Genomic DNA, 23,151 nt, shown 5'->3' with positions numbered 1-23,151 from the left:
TTTTATTTATGAAAAAATCATTTTCAGATACCGTCTAAGAAATGACCTTTTTTGAACATTATTTTCCAGTAAGATAAAAAAGGACAAATACACTTATGGTGATCTATGACCGATAGAAAAACATTTTAACGTATAACTCTAGAGATGTATATACGTGGCATACTTATGCATATTATGATGATTATAACTCTTACAACTTTTTGAATCGCTATATCTCATAAACGGTGGCTCGTAGGAACAAAAGTTTTATATAGAAAATATGATCTACACCCATTTTTTAACCTTTTTTATATTTGAGGGAATGGTGGAGAACTTTCAAATTTTATTTTTAATTATAATTTAAACAATTTTTCTGATTTTCAGCTTGTTGGGAATTTATGTAGCCTCACTCTAATTTGAACGGGCTCACATTTATTCAGTCCTAGTACTAAGAAGAGAAAAAACTGGTTTCAAAACTGTCATACTAAAACACTGACAGGTAGTGACTCATTAAGCAAATTCCTCAATCAAAAAAAACTTACGTGTTGCAACAAATAATCCTCGTGAACAAACCTACACTAGCACACTCATTAAACCAAGTTTTAATACTTTTAAGTTCTAATAAAACAAACTTCCATGATATAAAAACTCATAGTGCAATCAGTTAACTTTAGGTTATGTTTTACTAACAAAAGATAAGTACTCTTATATCTGTACCACTACAAGAAAGTACAAACCATATTTTTTCTTACGTTAAAACGTCCTAACTGTATGAGGAAGTACAATTTTGTAAGTGCTAGATAGGACGTTTTATATTTGTAAATATGTTTTTTCTTACAGAAAAGTTTTAAGTAAGATCATTCTATCTGGCAAGTTAGGACGATTTGTTTTAGTAAGTGTTGGATAGGAAATTTTACCTTTGAGAGCTCATATTTTTTAAACATAGGACATAGGACTTTTTATACGTTAGGACGTTCTAACTTGATGAAATTGATGCATATCGTATCTGACCACCAATATCTACGATTATGTCAAAAATGTAGTTAGGACGTTTTAACTGAGGAGAGCAGTATGGATGTTGTCTCCAGTGCGAATATTTGTTATTGTATTTCAAATTGTCGCTACTAAATTTTTTTCTGTAGGGTTAATATTTCCAATTGCATCTTCAATTATCAGAACTTTTGCCTGTCTTGACTATTGAAATACAACAGCTAATAACAAATCTAATTTTCCCATAAAAGGATGCAATAAAATATAAAAAGATGTATAAGAATAACAGTTAACGTTTATAGCTATTATTTAATGTATTTTATGTTTCAAAAAATTTCAATTAGCCAACTGTTTCAGCTAGAAAGCATGTCATCTTTGAATGCATTACAAGGATTCACTAAGTTGAAAGTGTTGAACTTAACAGACAATCCGCTTTGTCAGAATTATGATTCATTTAATTATGTTATGGATGTGAAAAAATACTGTCCTCGCTTACAGATATTGGTAAGGATTTTTAAAAGATATATATTCGGTTTTCGAGTTCTTTGACTTATTATATATTTTTATTAAGTTCTTTTTTGATGATGTAATGATGAAAAAAATATACCTAATAAATCTTGTAATATTTTACAAAATTTTGAAAACAAAATCTCAAAATAATAAAAAAATTATTATTGGTAGGTATGTTTCTAAGTTGGAATTTTCTGGAACCGTTGGCGATATTTATACTGAATACACTATCACTACACCAACACTCACAATTATACTGTCTGAAGACGATAACTTGGTTATGAACACGCACGTCAGACAGTGTAATTGTGAGTGTTAGTATTGTACAATAGATTGTTAGTATTGTACAATAAGTGAATAACTTCTTCCACTTTAATACGGTGAAAAGCTTTTTTGAGGTCAATGAAGCATGAAATGCTGGATATACTCCATGGATTTCTTAATCAGTTGCATGTACGCAAGACCTTCATGATCTGAATCCTTGCTGCTCATCTTCTAGTGTTGTGATCGAGTTATTTTGTTTGTGATAATTTTTGTAACGAGTTTCAATGTTGTAACTAGCAAATTTACCCCTCTGTAGTTGGGTAATAATAGGGTACTTGCATTTTTTAGAAAGCATTAATTTTTTTGGTTTATTTAAAGACCGCTTGACATAATGCAAGAAATTGCTTGCATTATTTGCAAGATCAAAATATTACGTAGACGAATATTGCTTGTTATTTGACATAATGCAAGTCTCTTACCACTGCATCATGGTTGCCACTAATAAAAATTCCAAAAGTAAAAGTAAACAATTTCCTAACCTCTAACTTTATTCAATATTTTGTGGGCAGTTTAAAATTGAAAATAACAAAGCTAATTAAAGTAAACAAGAAAAAAGTGGCCAGTGCATCAATGGCAATAATTATATCTGTCTCTGCTTTGCTTTTGGAGTGTGATGGACAGATTAGCTAGAGAATTAGACGGAAAAACATAGAAAAATTAGAATGGATGAAGAAACATTTGAAAAACTCTTAACGAAAATAAAACGTAATATTAGCAGACTAGAAACTGATTTGCGCATTCTTCTTGATATGGATTAATGCTAGAAAGTAAATTATTTAATTAAAAGTGAAAAAATAATATTATTTATATTTAATTGAAAATTTCAAATTTTCAACTACATAAGAAAAAGATTATCATGCTGTTATAATACAGTTTGTATTTATTAGTTCCGCGGGTAAAAGCTAGTCTGTTTTAACATAAAAGATTCATGTTTCGTTTGTTTTTACATCTCAAAAATATGCAGCATTCATCCATTATTTGTAGTTGTTAAAATATTACAAAATAGAGCTATTAATTTCACTTAAAGTATTTAGGTCTTTTTTATCATTGATAGCATTGATAAATATTTCGTGGTTCGTTAATGCAGTTTTATTTTTTTTATCATATTGATGACCTTTTAGTCTATTTTTTAAATTCTGAGATGTCTGTCCGTCACAATCAGCACAAGACAATTGGTATATAATATTATTTCTTTCGTTTTTTTGGTATTTTAGATTTTAGTTTAGTGAAATATTTGGATAATGTATTATGTTCTTCATAACTTAGTATCCAAATATTTCACTAAATTAAAATCTAAAACACTCAAAAACAAAACAAGTAATATCAAATACCTTTTGACGCTGTCTACATAGGGTAGACATCTCAGTATTTAGAAAAAAGACTAAAAGGTGATCAATATGATAAAAAAAATAAAATATTAATTATGAAGATTGAAAAATTCTTGACACGGATTCTAATACACGAAAAAGACAATTTTTAGAAATGGTTCACATTCATAAGAACGAAAAAACTATAAATGATAAAAAAAAACTAAATAATTAGGGTAAACTTTATATATTTATAGTAGTATAGTAATAAATATATTTTAGGATGGAAAGAATATTGTAATTCCGGACTTTGTAAAAAATTTCGTTTGTACACCAGACGCACAATATTTGGCCACTCAGTTTCTTGAACATTTCTTTACAATCTATGATTCCTCTGATCGAATTGATTTAGTCCATTTGTATGATACCCATGCAATTTTTTCAGTAACTTCAAGAATCATTCCCCATCAGAGTAACTCCAAGATGGTTAAGTAAGTACATTAACCTGATCTTTATTTATATTCAATTATTTGTGCGAAGGAATGTGTGTGAGAGTCATAAACTTCTTATTTCTTCGAACTAGTTGACATTGGTTATATCACTAAGTATACGAAAGAATTCATATTCTGAAACATTTTGATACATAATTTCAAATCAAATTTGATTGAGTATTGAAATTATCAACATTAACAAGATGATCTTTCAAATATTGTAAAGTAAAGTTAAATTCCCCGGCAGAAGACTCTTTCAGAGGTATTCGGCCTCAGTTAAGGTATATAAATAACTGTTACTCAGATGGGGTGAACAATAAATATTAAATTGGACGTCACCAGCTTTTTAACCAGCGAAGTTGAAAGTGAATACAAAAGATGGAAAAGCTGGAAACACCTTACAGATAAATTAATAAAAAATAAAACTATCCCAGGACACGATTATCCAAATTAATATCTATTGCTGAGAACAATGAAAAAAATGTTTTATTCTACTAGGTTAGAATCATATTTTATATTTCATTAATATAATGAGGCATCCTACAAGGCATACTTTTTAAAGTAATTTGTTGTTATCCGTGATCAGTTTTTTTTCTATCTCTTAAGGTGTAAAATGTCCTGATATTGATATAATATTATCCTTATATGTGATCTTAACATGAATTCACGCTTCATTTTCATACCCATTGCACAACCATTGTTTTATTTCACTCACATAACTATGTCAGATGACTTACATATTTTATGGAAATTATATACTTAGGAAAGTACACATTAATGAAATTTCCTTAATACTGTCAATAATATATTGATAACCATACAGTCTAATATATACGATAGAAAAAGACATAAAAACTCATTTAATTATAAATTATAGAGTTTATAGAAGCATGTTGTTATTTAAAGCCGCTTAGTTTGTATTTTCGTTGTAGTATTAATAAAACTATTAAATTATTCCTTAAACAAAATTAAAACAAGCATCAACACCATACATAACAGTCGAAAAATATTCTTTGTTTGCCTATTAGCAGCTATATTTTCATAGCATGTTGGTATGCCCTATTGGCATAAATCCCGAATGCTTGGGATACACGAGAACCCTGCTGGGCGATGCTACGCGAACGCCATCTATTGAGCAATCTTGACAACAAGGCATCGGCCATATTGTAGATGCGTTTTGAGAGGAGAGGACATACCAGAGCTTTGCTAGTGATTATTGTTTGATGGCATATGGCTTTTTGAGGGAATATAGTGAGAAATTGACTCTTTATGTCTTGCGTCCCTAGGAGTAATCGAGATTCTTTTCAGATATTTAAATATCAAACTAATAATTTCAGAGTCTCAAATCATCTTTAACATTTCGATATTTACGGAGTCTTGTTCAGTCTCATTATTTCCTGTGCGAAAAACCCAAAATTTTCTCATATATATTCATGTTGAACGTTTTTATCGATAATAGGGATTGATGATCCAGTGTAAAGGCTTTTGATCTAGGCTTTTGAAAAAATTAAAAATCGAAATTTGGCATATTGTCAAATAGCAGTTAATATATAATAACAGTCGGATTGTTGATAGAAATTCCACGCGCCCCACGACTCATTTTTAAGTCTGACAAGGTTTTTATCTGTCCTATGAATACAGTTCACTACAACGCAGTTCACTATCTTTCAGTAATTCTTCAAAAGAATCGAAAGACAAAAGTATGGTGCCATGATGACCCGGGTTACGTTTATGAAAAACCCATCAACAATATGGCCGACGCCCAGTTGTCTTAACTGATCGCGAGATAGCGCTCGCGTCATAGTGGGCAAAAAATGCAACCGCATGACTCGTGACCCCCAAGATTTCATTTAGTGAAACCCATTTCAGGTTAGGACACTATGGATCAAAGAACCCATATGCAGTCTATGGTATAGAAGAAATCATGAAACTGTTTCAGGAATTTCCAAAAAGTTACCATGATCCATATCCTATGGTTTGTGATGTAACTTTGTTTGATGTAAGTTTTTATTTCATAAATACGTAACGCTAGTGCTCGATAAACGGGTTAGAAATACACTGGCGAGCAAAAAATTGAGGGTTAGTGGGCGTTAAAACAAATTTTTTCCGAGACTTGACAGCTGTCATTCTATGTATTAGAGTACGACTTTGCTGTTGGTGCTAGTCTTTGTGGTGTGCAAATGGTGTACCATCGCTTTCTGGAGACTGGGCTGATCACTAGAAGACCAGGGTATGGGCGAAAAAGAGTTACCATTCAACGAGATGACCGTTTTTTGGTGTCCACAAGTTTGCGGAATAGGACAGCTACTACGACTCCACTGCAAAATCAGTTGGAAAAGTCAACGTTAGTGAATGGACCGTTAGAAGAAGACATGCTGCTGGACTGTCATGCAGAAGAATGGCTACAGGTCCCCCCAGCATCGGACTGCAAGATTGACATTTGCCAGAGATCACGTTCGTTAGAATGATGATGACTGGAGCTGGGTATTGTTCTTAGATAAGTCTCGTTTCTGTCTCACTGGGTCAGATGGACGTTGACGAGTGTGGAGAAGACCTGGGGAAAGATATGCTGAAGTTTGCATTGACGAGCGTCTTCCATTTGGCGGTAGGACAGTTATGGTTTGGGCGGGAATCGCTGCACAAGCTCGTACAAAGTTAGTCTTCATAGAAAATGGCTCCCTAACCTCTCATAGGTACATTACGGAGGTACTAGAAGACCATGCCTTTTATAATGACTATGGGGGAACGTGGCATTTTTATGCAAGATAATGCGAAACAACATAGAACCATATAATTGTCAGGGAGTATCTGGATGAGGTAGAAATTAGGTGGTTTGACTGGCTAGCCCGCAGCCCAGACATGAATCCCATAGAACATGTCTGGGACGAGTTGGGACGACTGATCCGCAGACACACACCAGCACCAAGAACTGCCTAGGAGCTGAGAAGATTGCTGTTGCCGTATGCCTAGCCGAGACTTCAAGCAGTCATCAATGCAAGAGGGAATACACGTTATTAATATCAAGTTTTTTTTATTTTGTTCGTTCCATATCTTCCCTAACAACAAAATGTTGAATTTCGCCCAAAATATTAATTTGTTGCTTTTTCAGAATAAATCATTAAATCCAAGAAAAAAATGCATTTTTCTTTAGTATAGAGTATCACATTGAGCTTACACAGGCAAAGATGTACAGTTTGCGAATACTATCTGAAAACGTAAAATTTAAAGGTGACCTCAATTTTTTGCTTGCCAGTGTAATAAAAGGGGAAGGAATAAGTACTTTTTCCATTTTTATGCTTTGTTGTTTACAATAAAGTTATTTAATGTTAATACTAGTTGTACTACAAGCTTCTAATTTTATAGTTTACATTCGACATTACAGGAATTCTGTAAAATATTTGATGAACGTTTTTTAATTCCAAATATGTTATAACTTAACAATAGGTTTTTTGTCCTCCTTTCTATACAGAACACCAACGCCCACCTCGTTGTCACAGGGATTTTTAGAGAATTCAAACAAATTTTATCTTTTTGTCGAAGTTTTTATTTTCGCCATTCAAATAACGAGCTTAAAATTATAAACGAACAACTTCACGTTAGTAACGCACTAGATTACCAAATGGGATGGAGTTTCAGTTTCCCTGTAGATATGAAGTACTTTGGAAACCCATTACCTTACTATAAAGAAGAGTTTAGACAGTTTGAGACAGCGATGCAAAAATTGACCAACATGAATTTAGAATACTGCCAAAAGTGAGTATTACTTAAATTTGTAACAATATTATTATTTATTGCTCTGTATTATTAGTAATTTGATCAATATTATTAGTTTTAAGTCCAAATTTCGGAACCTAACTGAAAAATCAGTATCCATAACACCACCCTGCTTGAAAATGTATGACGAAATGAAAATAAATCTTCCTCAAGCAGTTTTTCACGCTGATTTCAAAAATACAATTCGTTTTTTTATACCACGCCTGGTTAACGTACAAATAGATAATTTCTAACGAGGTGATTCACTCCCAGCCAAAAGAGCCACGGAGATTATGCGAGTTTTATTAAGGAACGATTTTTATAAATTTTTGTGTACAAGATATGGATCAGTCTATATATTTTGTGTTTTTGAAAATCTTAAGAAATACTGATTATTTTTCATTAAACATATTCTCTAATACTTTGGGTGCTAATACAAATCTCTTAACAAGATCTAGTGTCAGTAAGTTAATAAAAAGTTCAACGAAACTGGTGCAGTAAAATATTTATCCAAATCGTGGCGCTGAAAACCTACAACAACTGAAGACAAATCTTTAAATGTTCGTTAGAAGTAGACTAATGGTGGTGGTTTGGGGATGTTTTGGAGAAAAGGAGACTGGAGACCTGGGACTGAAGGGATTGAGAAAGGCTATGAAAAATATTTTAAAAAAATGTAGTACGCTCTGGCCAGCGCTTGTTCAGCAGAAATTTTATTTTCCCAAACATTCCTCGAAGCTATGCAAAGAGTATTTGAAAAAATTGGAAAGGAAGAATGTATTGAAAGTAATGATTTATCTTTTACAATCATCCGACCTCAACCTGATTTGTTGTTGTGGGGCAAATTGGACAGGGAAGTCAGAACGCAGTATCTTACTTCCACTTCACATCTTTGGAATATTCTGAAAAATGAATGGAACCAAATAGACAACGATTATTTTTCGAAATAGTTATCTATATATGTTTCTCAAAATATCAAAATCGATCTTATTGTTTTCATTTGTTGTCTATTACTATAAACTATAGGTTGGGCAAAAATTTTGACCGGTAGTGTAGATGAATGCAAGATATCAATTATACTTGAAGAGGAATTGGCAAGTGCTGAGTGTGTCATAGTTACTGATATTTAAGCTCAGTTGTTATAATCGATGAACCTCATGAAAACGAGTGTTATGGAGATAAATGATTCCTCTTTGTATTTAAAATATGTTTTGTTATAATAAAAAACAGTGAGATTTAAAAACGCTTAAAACTTAGAAATTCAATAGTTTACCTACCTTCAATGTTTTATTTATTTGTTTTCTTTTATTAATCTAATGTCAAATTTTGAATATTAATTACGGTTTTACTGTGTTTTTTAACAAGCAAAGGATAACAATTTATGTGACAATTCGATATTTATATTCATAGACTCTTACAAATCTTTACAGAATAATTTTACGTAAACCTAAAATTCACGTACCCAGTGTAAAGTAACTACTTCTTTACGTACCTTAAGGGTGAGGGGGTAAGGTGTTGAAAACGAAAAAAAGTATATTTTTGCGATTTTTTTGCGGCGACAAAAATTTTAAATGAAAAATATTGATGAATAAGCCGGTGACGGTGATTCCCTAGAAAAGTGACTTTAAAAAATGTGTTTCTGCTGTGAACATTATAACTCGTTACTGGATCATTTGAAATAAAAAAATTTATATGTATTTTAAAGGTTTTTTTTTAATATTTTTTGCAGCAATTGGAAGTGAAAAACGCGATTTTAGCTCAAAAATCGCGCTTCATTTATTATTAAAAAATAGAAAAAAGACTCTTCCTGATTACCTGTTGATTTATGTGAAAAAGTGATGTTTAAATTTTTCAAAAAATCGCTCCAGTAGATTTTGAGTTCTGATATTCCCTAACTTCAAAAATGATGTTTTCGGGTAAATCGTTTTAAAGTTTTTTATACGTGAAACTTTGAAATAAACCATCAATAAAAGATCATGAAGTCATCATAGAGTCATCGATGCCAGCAACACACAGACGGAGAAAAGTATTCGGAAAATAGTGAAAATTGCAGCTGCTTTACTAGGGATAACAAGCAGCTACCGAGATTTCTTGGCCGGTTGTATCAGCCCTGCAGAGGAGCAATTCCTATATCAGGACCCACTCCAACAAACTCTTCTCTTATAAAATTTCTCCTTATCTAACCAAATTTAATCAACAAATCTCTCTCTGCTGGTTATTTAAAGCGTTGTAACTTCCTTAGTTTCACTAGGATTGATTTAAAATTTGTACAGAATATTGTCGTTATATCTTTCATTTAGAAAATAAATATCAAACATCGATCTATGCAGGTCGCTATCAACGAACACACCTTAAAAAGGTTCGAACCTCAAGGTCAACGATAGCATAGTGGTTTCGTCGTTTAAAACAGCCGTCCCAATAAACTCATCTCAGACCCAAATACGTTGGCAGCAACAGATTAATAACAATAGCAAACATCAATACCGATCTTGCAAAATTCTGACAGCTGTTTTTACAAAGAAGGGTGGCACCTCAGCCCACGATTTGGTACTGTCTGTAGAAAATACCACCATCACCGCAAATTCGCTTGTTGGATGTTGAGGTTAGGAGCAATTTGTCCTGGTATAATCACTTGGTCGAATTATGCAAGGCAACTTTACAAAAACTTCGAACCCTTTTTAAGACCAAAAAGTTATATACTCCGCAACAGCTTCTAATCCTCTACAAGGTCCAGATTCGTCGATACATTTAGAGATCGTTGACCTGACTCCGTTTTACCGATGGAGAAGTGTACTTCTGGAGCCTGTGGAATCAGATACCAATACATGTTTTTCCCAAACATTACAACCTGCAGAAGTTCAAAATCAATATCCACAGGCATCTCCACACGGTAGGCACCGCTCTAACTACTCGAGTGTAGTAGGTGTTTACTTAAAAAAAAAATCCGGATAGCTATGCAATATTCATTTCATTTTATGAAATAAGTAATAATGATATTGTAAACAAAATAAAATAAATGAAATAATTTCCATATATTGATATTATCATTTGTATCCTTCCAACATATTTACTTTGAGATGGTATTGGTACATTTTTTTATATTGTTTCGTTTGGCTTCTTTGAAACTCAACATAATCAATTATAGGTATCTGGTGTATTGCAACTACGACTTGAAGAAAGCGCTTACACTGTTTTCAGAATTATATATTACTAATGACGTGCCCAAGGAAGCTTTCGAAATAGAGAAGTAAGTTACAATAAACATTTCGTTTAATATTCACCTTTGTGTCACAGTTCAGTTATTCTGGAATAATTTAAAGCGGAATAACTAATTTCTCTCAACCAAGATATTCCTAAGCAACTGGTACTTACTACAATTTAATATTAACAGAAAAATCACATGTGGACTTCAAATCGAGATTCTATTGCAAAATATATTCTACTACTACCAAGAATCGTGGCTCTAATTGCTTGGATAATTTCTTTGCAGTGCCCTTGATTGCCCTTAGCTATGAGAGCTCTCCAAAGTTTGATATTCCTAGCATCCCTGGGTTTGTATCAATCCTCTATTCCTTGTCTATTCTAATTGCTTGGGTAATCTTTTTGTAGTCCCCTTGGTTGCCATCGCCCATGCCTATGGGAGCTCTCCAAAATAGGAAATTATTCCGGAAATTCTTGGCTTTGAAGCAGTCCTTTATTATTTGTCGATTCTAATTACTTCGGTAATCTCTTTGCAATCCACTTGGTCGCCATCAAACTTGACTATGGGAGCTCTCCAAAATTGGATAATATTCCGGGCATCCCCAGCTTTGAAGCAGTCAAGCAGTCCACTTGGTCGCCCTCGCCTAAGAAAGCTCTCCACAATTGGAGAATAATCCAGGCATCCCTAGTTTTGAAGCAGTCCTCTATTCCTTGTCCATTCCAATCGCTTGGTTAATCTCTTTGCAGTCTGATTGGTCGCCCCTGCCCATGAGAGCTCTCCAAAATTGGAGAATATCTCGGGTATCCCTAGCTTTGAAGCAGTCCTCTATTCCTTGTCCATTCTAATCACTTGGTTAATCTCTTTGCAGTCCGATTGGTCGCCCCTGCCCATGAGAACTCTCCAAAATTGAAGAATATTTCGGGTATCCCTAGCTTTGAAGCACTCCTCTATTCCTTGTCTATTCTAATCGCTTGAGTAATCTCTTTGTAATCCCCGTGGTCGCCATCGTCCTTGCCTATGAGATCTCTTCAAAAATGGAGAATATTCCACAGCATTGGCAGTCCGGAACGACGAACCTGCCTATTATAACTAATTTCCAATACCCTGTTATTTGTTCTTACAGTCTTTTCCTTTTCCTTACCTTTGAGCTCTTTGATAAACCACAAATTGTTCTTTTTTTGTTTTTTATTTGTAGACAATTCGATAAAATATTTTTAGTGCTTCTCAGATATTGGTAACGATATCAGCCTTTATCGATACAAAACTGGTTGGAAATTTCTACTAGTTAATACCAATATGCAATTCCATAATCTTGAAAATCTCAACCCTCCAATAATATTGGGGTGTTTTCCTCTGACTTTTCTAATATTTGGGTATTCAAACTAGAATTTAGGTGATCCATCTCTAATCGCCTAGTCAAGTTCCATGTGGATATTTCATTCTATAAAAGACATCTGTACTATTTGAATATTAATTTTAATATCCTTGATAAAATTTACTAATAGATCTAAAGTATGTAAGTTATCTATCCTTAAAAAGTATGTGGGTGAGGTTTAGAGGTAGGGAGTAGTTTTGTTCAACTGAGTTGGAATTTCTGGAACCGTTAGTGATATTCATACTGAACACACTGTTTACACCACCAATATACCAACAATTACACTGTCTGACGCGCGTTTCGATAATCAAGTTATCGTCTTCAGAGACTGAAGGTGATTAAAACCTAATTACTTGACTTTACTAAATTTTTCCACCAATAAACCTCCTTAGCAGGAATCTATTCCTTTACTACTAAACTATAGAGTGGACTGTAAGGAATTGGCTCTTTGTCCCTATTTAAGCTACTCTTACATCTAGCAATTTCAATGCTTTCAAAATTATCCAACAATTTATTATTATTTACATTTTTAACAATTATTATTTATGTCATGATTATGACTGGAAGAGTGATCGGCAATACTAGATTTTAATTAAAACAATTATTGGGCAATCATGAGGATAAAATACCAAATTTGAAAAATGGTATATATGAAATTAGCTGTGGTAATTGTAACGGGAAGTATATTGGGCAGACTAAAAGATACGTTATTGTCCAGCACATAGCTCATTTAAAATATGGACGGACCGGAAAATCGAGTAGTCAGTAGTTTAGTCTCTGAAGACGATAATTTGGTTATCGAATCGCGCGTCAGACAATCTAATTGTGAGTGTTGGCGTGCAGTAATACCCCGACTTACACGAATTCGGAGATACGCGGGTTTTCATTTTGGTTGCCAGTTTGCGATGGGTTCCGTGTGGGAATGTTTTACGTGCGCATTGCGTTTTACTTGAGCCTAACAAGAAAAGAAAAACACTGTCTTTGGAGTGTAAACTGAATATAATTAAAAACTTTCAAGCAAAAATTATAGTTTGTGAATTGGGAATAAACAGTCCCAACAGTTATAAAAGGTAAAGAAAAAATGATGAACGCTGTGAAAGACTCTCAATCTTTGAATTCAAGTATCATTCGTAAGCGTCACAGTATTATCGCACAGATGGAAACGTTGCTACAGTCATGGTGTGATAATCAAGTAAGAGTGAAAAATTGTCCTGTTGATCAAAATACAGTGTGCTTGCAAGCAAAGCAGATTATTGAAAAACTAAAAGAAAAAGCTGGGGAGGCAGCTAAAAATGAACTGTTTAAAGCTAGTAACGGCTGGTTCAGCCGATTTAAGAGTCGTTGTAATTGTTGTAAAAACTCAAAACAATTATAGATGAAGGTGGCTACATTAGCCAAACCATTTTCAATGTATATGAAACCAGTGTTTTGTGGAAGAAAATGCCTAAAAGAACTTTTATTGCGCGTAAAGAGAAAACTTTTCCAGGTTTTAAAGCCGCCAAGGATCGATTAACAGTAATGGTTGGTGCCAATGCAGATGGATATTGTAAATTGAAACCTCTCTTACTCTCTATCGCTCAGAAAATCCAAAAGCCTTAAAAAATAAATCCAAAGCTAGTTTGCCTGTCATTTGGAAGTCTAATGCGAAAGCTTGAGTGATACCTTCTCTTTTTAAAGACTGGTTTGGCCATCATTTTATTCCTGAAGTCGAACGTTACTGACAATTAAAAGAAATCCCATTAAAAGTAATGCTACTAATTGACAATGCTCCAGGTCATCCTCCCGCAATTCTAATTAATTTCGACCCACGTGTGGAAGTTATATTTTTGCCACCAAACTCTACCAGCTTGCTTCAACCAATGGACCAGGAAGTCATTAAAACATTTAAAACTTACTACACAAGGCGGTCATTTGCACATCTACGTGAAGCTACCGGACAAAATAATGAGCCTTTCTGTTAAAGACTTTTGCAAGCAGTTCAATGTTTTAGATGCTGTTAGAATTATTGGACAATGTTGGAATGAGGTTTCACAAAAACTCTCCATGGTGTCTGGAAAAAACTGTGTCCATTTTTTTTCACCACTGAAACCCAAGGTAAATCAGTTTCAGATCCTGAACAAATCGATAGCATAATATAAGAAGTGGTCGATATCGCCAAGCAATTAAATTTAGAGGTCGATAATGATGACGTTCAAGAATTGCTAGATTCACACAATCAAGAGATAACAATTGACGAGGGTATAGAAATGCGTAAGTATCAGCAAGACATTGAACAAACTGATTCGCTATAACCAGTTGAATCGGTAAATCAAATGACAATTGCAAACTTAACAGAAGGATTCAATTCAATTGTAAAGGGGTTACAAATTTTAGAAAAAATAGATTCTAATGAAGAACGCGTTTCTACTACAAAACGGGGAATAAAAAAATTACTGGTATGCTACGAGGAAATTTTGCGTGAGAAGAAGAAAAACTTAACTCGTTAGGCAACATTGTTAGAATATATGAAGCCTTTGACATCAAAATAACTTCGGTTTAGGTTACTTTATTCATAATAATGTAAATTGTTTTATTATCTTACACTTTATTAAACATTTTTCTTCTAAATTGTTGTTTTCTTTAAACTCTGGTCCCGATTAAACATACCTTATATGTATTTATATGCAAAGTTGAACCCCGACTTACACGGCAATCGTTCGGACCCACCTACCACGTAAGTATTACTGTTTTGGTGGTCTAGACAGTGTGTTCAGTAGTAGTTTTATTTAACAAGTGTCATTAAGAATTTGTTTGTTTCGTGGATGTGATTGCTGCACCCGAAAAAATAGAGATCAACACCGGGATTATCAACGCAGGTACAGGTTGATGATTGTATAATACCCAGCTTGGCAAGTTAAGCGCGGTATCTCTCCTGACCAATCTTATGGTCTTAATTTTAAATACTTAGTTTGATTCTACATATTCCCACATATATTTTGAATTATTAACAATATATTTCGCATATATATAGAAATAATGATGACACAAGGTTGAATATTAATTGTTTATTTATTAATACTGTTATATTAATTTTTTCAGGTCAAAATCATCAAATAATTTAGATACTGGTAAGTCAAAAATAATTGTATATGTGAATGTACGTACAACACATCTAACATCTTTTTCCTCTTATTTAAACTTTAAATGAAACGAACTGATAATTACTGTAACAATGATGACAATCTAGAAGTTTTTTCTTATTTAATCTTCGGTTTTATTTTAGATCTGTAAATTATGATGCCAATCATCATCTGTACTTTTCATCAATAACATTTCTTGTTCTCATAGGAACTGAATGTCTTCTGTTATTGTTTCTAATCAGAAGGAATGTATTCATTTTTTCGGTATCAAACCCCTCTAATTCACAAAATCCATGTATGGATTATATGAATATTATAAAGACTTTTAACATATTAATGTGCACAATAAATTCTCATAGCTAAAAAAATTTCAAAAAACAATAGCAAAGTTTTTACTACAAATAAATATTCTGGTCTTTTTATTTTCAAAATGTGGCTAAGAAAAAAGTATCCTTTTACATTATATTTTCATTCTGCCTTGTAACATCTCATTTTTGTATCTACATACCCTAACTTTAATGTCTTTTCTTTCATTTACTCACCCTACAGTTTTCGTGATACACTAGAAATAAAAACAACACGATCGATTTTACTATTTTATATACGGTTAAAAATATAGTAATAATAAAACTACATTCTGTAATTTTTAGGTATTTAAATTTTGTATTCATCGATGCCCTTTTGCTTTTATTATTTCGGTGCACAATTTTGGCATTCTTAATTACGACAAATAATCGTTGTCATTCGTTTTTCAAAATATTTTAGAGATGTGAAATGAAAGTAGGACTCTGCTTTCTGACATCCCTATCCAATTCGTCCCCCAAGCCTTTCTTCAAAATCCCTTCAATTTTTACCAAGCCTCCAATCGACTTTCCTCCAAAACATCCCCAAACTATCACCGAGCCTTCGCCGGATTTATAGTCGGGATTACACATAAATCTAACATCCATTCTTCTTTTGACCTGCGCACAATCACTCTTATCTTAGATCTAAACTTTTACTCAGTTGTCCACAAAACTCTCTACCACGTTGAATTTTATTTTCACGTTTTAAAAGAGTTTTTTTACTGCTACCCTTCCAAAAAAACCAACTTCTCTCAATCTCTTTTCACTGTAGAAATACTCATAGTCAGATCACTATATTCATTGATCTGAGATGCTATCTCAGGACCCGTTAGTCGTCGATCACATTTACTGATCAATAGAATACATTTATCTTCATTATCTTCAGCGGTTGTGGATTTTCGATGCCGCCCTGGACGTTTTCTATCTCTTTCTGGTGGATGCATATTTTTTCACGTTGTATTTTTAATTCGGCAGCAATGGTACGGTTACTTTTGCCTAAACTACGTAAACGAGTTTCAACCAATACTTCCTTCGTTTTATCCGTTGTAAAACTTAAAAGTCTGAATTTGCGAGAACGAAAACAATTCGTATACGAACTCCACAAAAAGATGTCTTTGTCCAAAAAATATAAATCACATCACGATGACAGAGCTAACTGGGACTAAACTACAATCATAAACGCCGAAGAAAGAATTCACAGTTAAAGAATAATAAATAAATCAGCCAGTACTTGCAAGTTTTAACTTGTCGAACTCACCGACAAAACATGCGCTCGTAACAAATAACAGACAGTATTATCCGTTTCGCCCTTTACTTGACAACATGAAACAGAAATTTGTTAAAGTTTATTATTTTTAAATTTACTGAATGGATTATGGGCAAAACCTTTTGACCGTTATACTAACGTGTTAGTGTACTTCAATTTTAAGCTGTATTTGTTACCTTCTGTACTATAAATATTCAAATGTAGAAGTGACCTTCATTTTATTCAATGCAAGTAAGGTCTTGCTTTTTTCAAATTTATTTGATTCATTTTGAAACTGAGTTAATGGATAAAATCTTTAAATTGCAATAGTTGAACGTCAGATTAGTACTAATAGGATAATATACAAAAGAACATTGAATTATGTTAATTATTTATTCGAACTTCATCTAAAGTTGAATGCTATATATAAGTTGTACTTATCTTCACATATTTATATAATAGTAATATTTAGAGTGAAATTACATAAAGTATATGAATGAGTTACAGATTGATATTTAACTACTTTTTTCAGGTATTTGTGAAGCTCTCAAGGAGAAAGTGCTTCAGAGACACGGCAGTATTTCTTCGAAAACTATTTGGGATACTCTTAACAATGACCGAATAGATAATGAAAACTACTCTCCAATATCAATAAATAAAAGTATTCTTAGGATGTATAAAAAGCCAGAAATTTTAGTGAATTATGAAGATTATCCCATACTGCAGGATTCAACAAATGTAAAACAAAATTTCCGAGATTATTTCAGCAAGAAACTTCAAACGTCTCGTCAATCGTTTCAAAATCGAGAAGAAGAATTAAATAAAAATGGGAAAACTCCAAGACCAACCTCTTCAGATTTACCTCAGCCTTCTAAGCCATTGGATGTATCCGTTTCCAAAACATCCCATGCAAACTCTTTACTTGATTTGGCAAATAAGATCGCGCGTAATAAGGAATTCGTTGCGATGCAGTTGAAAAAGATGAATGAATCAACACAACAGATGCCTCAAAGTTCATCAGCGTTATCATTCGCCCCGCCCGATTCACAACAACTCTCCACAATTCCTGTTCGTACCCCACAAACCCGCCCAACAGCTGCAACGTTCTTCAATTCCTCTAAATCGTCCTCTATTAATTTCCCAGGGACAAGTGACTATATGACAGGTGTGTAATTTAATACCATGTAAAGGAGTACTGGAAATCGTTTCGTTCAATTCAAACTTTCTTATCTTACTTAAGTATTCAAATAACGCTAAGAATAATCTAATCTCACAAATGGGTACCGCGGAACCTTGGATTTTGGTACGAAGCGGCGATTGGTTGAGTATTTGCCAGTTACTCGTTCACAAAACTATTTTCTTTTATCATAAAATCCCGATTATATACTATAGATGTAAAAATTTGTTATCGCGAACTTCAAAACATAAATGAATTAAAATGTTGGATTTGTGATAGCTCAAAATGATGTGATAGAATCAAAATTTCGCGGAAAAACACATCATTGTGCCCCTTTCATACTTTTAAATAGCTATATTGGTTTTTTACGGACTCCTTGAAGGGACGGATGTTGATTGATCCCTTTTCTTTTATTTTGGAAATTAATCGCTGTTGCTATCTTGATTACCTACTTGCACCTGTAGGTACCTTAAAATCCTACGAAAGATTTTTGGCCCTGTTTGCAAGAACGGTGCGTGGAGGACCTGGAGGTATGCTGAGCTGAGACAGATTTGGTGGCGTTCATCCGGGAGGCACTTCTGAGGTGACACGTGGAGATGATGCCTTTTGATCGATCCCCGTGCAAAACCATGTATAAAGTTCCTGGAGGAAGGCGACTGGGAGGAAGACCGCGTCTTCGCTGGTTGGAGAACGTTGAGGCGGAGCTGTTCCAGCTAGGAGTTCGACGTTGAAGGCACCATGATCAGAACAGAAAGGATTGACCGTTGATTATTGAGAAGACCCTGGTTCTCAAAGTACCGTATAGCCGGTTAATGTACAAGTCTAAAATAAACAGTTTCTTCTCAATTTGCTTTCAATCATTGCTATTTCTTTTTTCGAGTGAAGTGAATCAAAGTGACAAATGTCGGTGGCAGTTAGTGAAAGTGAATTTACGAAAATTGCACGTTTTAGGAAAAAAAGGTCTTGAAAAGTGGAGAAACATCATAACGTCGACAAAGGAAGCTGCATTGTATAGCAAGGCCTTACACTATTGGAACCGAGAACATGATAATCGGGAGGGAAGATAGCATCAAAGAAGAAGTGAACAAAAAAGCTATTTCAAGTGCATACAAGAAAAAGACAGTTGATTAGTAGATAAATTAACCGATGCTTTATCAACAGTTTCTGTTTTGTCAATGTCAAATCGTAAAGAATGTTTTTATTTTCACCAGTTGGGTTCGCCAGGCGAGCGAGGTTATTCCATATATGTAATACTTTTATATGGACAGTTTCTATAAGTGGAAGCCTTTCTTACTAATAAAGACTGAATAACACGATTTCTCTATCATCCGAGGTTCTGCGCAACATGTACGAGGTATCTGGAACGAGATATTCTCTCACTTTTAAACTGTCCATATAGAAGTATATGACGATTATTCAATTAAACAGTGACACTCAACTTGACACTCATTCATTATACACCAGCGCATCTACTGAAATTCAAACGCGAACTCTTCTTGAGAGACCCTTCTCAATTTAAGTGTTCAAATCGTCAGTCTGGCTTCCTACCTAAGCTGATAGGAATGTTTCGACTTCGAATCATTCTAAAGCTGATTACTACCACTCGATAAGTGTCTGATTGTAAACTATATCTGTGAATATGCAGAACCATACCTGAAGTGACCAAAATTAAAAATAGAAGCTGAGAAAAGTACGAGGAAGTTATCAACCATTGTATAATAAGTTCTCATCTAATGGGTTCCAGAATTACCTTACATGGATTCATTGATTTATGTGTCACACTTCTTCTGTGACATTAACATGCTTTTTTATTCTCAATATATCACGTACTACGAGGTACAATTTCATCCTAGATGACAATTGGGCAACAAATATTAAAATATCAGCCTACTTAAAATGGAACTTCTTAGAAGCAATGAGGAACCTAATATTGAGCTAAATATCCAACTTCGGATAGGACCATTAGAAACGCCTTTGCTTATGAACTAATTAAAAGAAACCCTAAATGTCATACAATTTACAAAATAATAACAAAACGTCTCAACACCAGCCTATTAAGTATGGAACGTTTCAGGACTAATGAGATGGCACCATTACCTGTAAGAATGAAAATCACTGAACAATAAATAATATCAAGAAATTTTTATAAACAATTTTGATGTTTCCTGATCAATAACTTGAACTATCTAAGGCAACATCTCGATCTCATTTCAACTGGAAAAGTGTAAAAGCCATGTACAATTGGAATATCATACTACCTCAATAGATCCAACAAAAGAGGACTGAATTTGCGGTAGCCTTAGATCTAAAATTAAAAAAAAAACGATTATAAACAAATTGTGCATACAAATAAATTTAATTTGTTTTTGTACAAAGTGGAACAAATTATTGTGTTTACTGTTGCAAATTTTTCATTATTAATGCAAATTAATGTATAGAGCCCATTGGTTATTGAACTACATCTCCCAAGATTGTGACGCTTATGTCTCTATCCATGGAATATACCCACGCAAAAAATCGACTCAGGAGACACCTTTGCCATAGCGAGTCACTGACAACAAACTGAACAACGGAATTGTATTTTTCTCAGTAAAATCTTTAAACTAAGAGGATTAACTTCAAAATCAAATATTGTAATGTCTCTTGCTCTCACAGTCCAACAATATGTTTTGATTGGTATGCACCCTTTTTATGCTTAATGGTAACTGACCCTTTTAAAAGGTTATCTATCTGACCCACTACTATCAGTTCTCCATCTGACGTCAATCGACACACATCTCGTTAACAACAAACAAGAATTCTACCTGAAAATGTACACAACAAGTGATAAAGCTGCTCAAGCGGTGATCCTCTTGTGACAAGCCGAGAAGTGGTCAGTACGCTGTTGTTTCCAAAGTTTACCAAGAAACTGCTTACTTTAATCGAAGAGGCGGTTCCAGAAGAAAAAGGTGCACATCCGAGGAAGATGACAGATTCATTGTTACTGGTTTCCAAGTCCAATAAGAGCTATGAGAAACACTTGGGAGTGGCTGGACAGTCAGAAGCAGACTTAAGGCCAGCTAATCACCACAAATTAACCACAAACCGCCAAGCAACCCATCTATAGTTTGCCAGAGAACACGTTAACTGGACTGACGAACAATGGGGCTCCGTTCTCTTCTAAAACGAAAGCAGAATATGAATGCTTAGTAACGATAGAAGAGGACAAGTCTACAGAAGATTTGGAGAAAGATTCGAGTATTGTTGCATAAAAGAAAACGTGGTTTTTGGATGATTTAGGCGCGCATTTCATGGAAGCAAAAACCAAGTTGGTTTTTATTGAACTGGCGATGGAGCGGAGGTATTAACGACGAACCGATACATAGATGTCATTCCCTACACCAGTTTCATTAGCGAAATGCCCATCCACATACTGTAGATTCCGTACAGTAGGATTTACAGGATGTCGAAATTGCCGCTATGGATTGACTAGCGCGTAACCCGGACTTAAATAATATCGAGAATTTATGGGATGAACTTTAAAGAAAAGTTCGGGATAGAAATTTTGCTTCGGTAACGAAATTGGATCTCAAAACGGCTCTCACTGAAGAATGGTATAGTATCGAACAAGATTTAATACAAGAAGCTTATTCTATTCATAAAAATACGAGTGGAAGCTGTTATTATGGCCAGGGGAGGGAACACTAAATATTAATAAAACAATTTCAAAGAAATTATTATTTTGACGAATTTTAGCTCGTATTCTCTTTACTATCGATTATAATTATTTATAATTCCTTTTTGTTTGATATTAAGTTAAGACTACTGGCTTTGAGATGCTAAAATCCGAAAAAGAATTCAAGTTACAGATTTTTTGCTTGACTTGAGTCGATTTTTTTGGTTAGGAGTGTAGTTGTGTTTTCTTATGAGGTCAGACCTTTGCTACGAAATTATTGTTTCTGAAGCAAAATCAAGATGATATAGGGATTAAAAATATAATTCATATCTATTCTCTACTAGTACGGCTTGGTTCGCAATTGGAAGTGAGAATGGTGTCTGCTGGTACGTAGATAACCAAATATCAGCGCCAACTGTTGAATTTCGGACTAGACTTTTCGAACGACAGGACGTTAAACTGTCCTAAAAAGATCCAATCAGATTGTTGGCGGATTTGGCTTATCTCCTTGCAATTGCTGCCATCAAAGAGTTCGATATCGACGAAAGTAAATATGACTAGGAAAGTACCAGTTGTATTTTCCTCAAAAGAACGCTCATACTACTTTTCGGAAAAAAAATCGATAAATTATTATTCAGATCTACAATTTTTATTTTCACTTTGCAAAATATCATTTTAGGTTAAAAACAATGAAAAATATTATATTTAAATATTTGTTTAAAAATGTCATCTGTTAGAAGATTCCTTCTTACTATATTCTTTATATTTTTAATTTTTTAGAAGTCAAAAAACCGAGAGTATCTCAACTGGTGAACATTCCACTAGTCCCCAAAACAAACGTAAGTATATTATACCTTTTCGTGTGATTTTCATGGAAATATCGAAATTTGTTAATCAAAAATTAATATCCTCCTTCATTATACTCATTTAAATAAATTTTTGTCTGAAATTTTATTTATTGCTGCTTTCCTTACAATCTACTAAAATTGCATCTTTGTGACTACTGTTTTGAAGAAAACTATGAATAATATGAATATGTGTAGTTAATTTGATAAGCTAGTTTATCTGTAGTACTGTCAGTCTCGTTATTCACTAACCATATCGCGTATACTCAGGGCAAAATCAATTCAACATCCAGTCGTGTCAATTACGATTTCTAGAATATGAAAATTTATTAAATCGGTTTGTAGAACTTCGAAATCATACATCTTACGTTTGAACTGGATCTCTTACTAGAAGAGCTTAATTTTTCAGAAATTGTTGCCATCACTGACCACTGGTTAAATAATAATGAGCCTGTTCTTGTCAAAAAGTATACCACAGTAGCCAGATTCAATATAACTAATTTAGCTCATGGAAGTAGTATCTGAGAAAGTATTCGAATTTTCTACCACAAGACTTATGACCTCTGTATTGTTTGTATTTACAGAATATCTGATGCTGACGAGCATACTTTCTATCACAAACTACTGACCTTACCTCTAAAAACTAAACTAATTCTATGTGACGATCTCAATATTGATTATTTCAATGTGCTTGCTGGTCAAGAATGTCTTCAGTCAATTTTTGATTCCTTTGGTATGATCCAGAATCTACCGACTGTTCTGTCCTTAATTCAGGTTTATCCAATCATGAAACAGTGTTAACAATATTTTCGTTAGAATCCAATACTAAGAAGGCTT

The 23,151-nt window shown here is 33.7% G+C and overlaps 1 protein-coding gene across 3 annotated transcripts in view; it reads left to right on the top strand.

Annotated features, from left to right (window-relative positions):
• The window catches only part of LOC130894068 (uncharacterized), a 49,282-nt gene that overhangs the window by 11,497 nt on the left and 14,634 nt on the right, over positions 1-23,151 (top strand). For 2 of the 3 annotated variants that reach the window (XM_057800628.1, XM_057800629.1), the window contains exons 6-13: positions 1,327-1,473; positions 3,393-3,601; positions 5,471-5,600; positions 7,071-7,354; positions 10,497-10,598; positions 15,007-15,035; positions 17,170-17,802; positions 22,250-22,308. In XM_057800628.1, the coding sequence (XP_057656611.1) occupies positions 1,327-1,473; positions 3,393-3,601; positions 5,471-5,600; positions 7,071-7,354; positions 10,497-10,598; positions 15,007-15,035; positions 17,170-17,802; positions 22,250-22,308 (1,593 nt within the window). Of the gene's footprint in view, positions 1-393; positions 479-1,326; positions 1,474-3,392; positions 3,602-5,470; positions 5,601-7,070; positions 7,355-10,496; positions 10,599-15,006; positions 15,036-17,169; positions 17,803-22,249; positions 22,309-23,151 lie in introns of those variants that run through there. The other variant, XM_057800630.1, reaches the window with a different exon arrangement.

The sequence above is a fragment of the Diorhabda carinulata genome, chromosome 5, assembly GCF_026250575.1.
Source record: "Diorhabda carinulata isolate Delta chromosome 5, icDioCari1.1, whole genome shotgun sequence".
NCBI lineage: Eukaryota > Metazoa > Arthropoda > Insecta > Coleoptera > Chrysomelidae > Diorhabda > Diorhabda carinulata.
The sequence above is the reverse complement of the archived record's forward strand: the minus strand, read 5'-3'. Positions and strand labels throughout refer to the sequence as shown.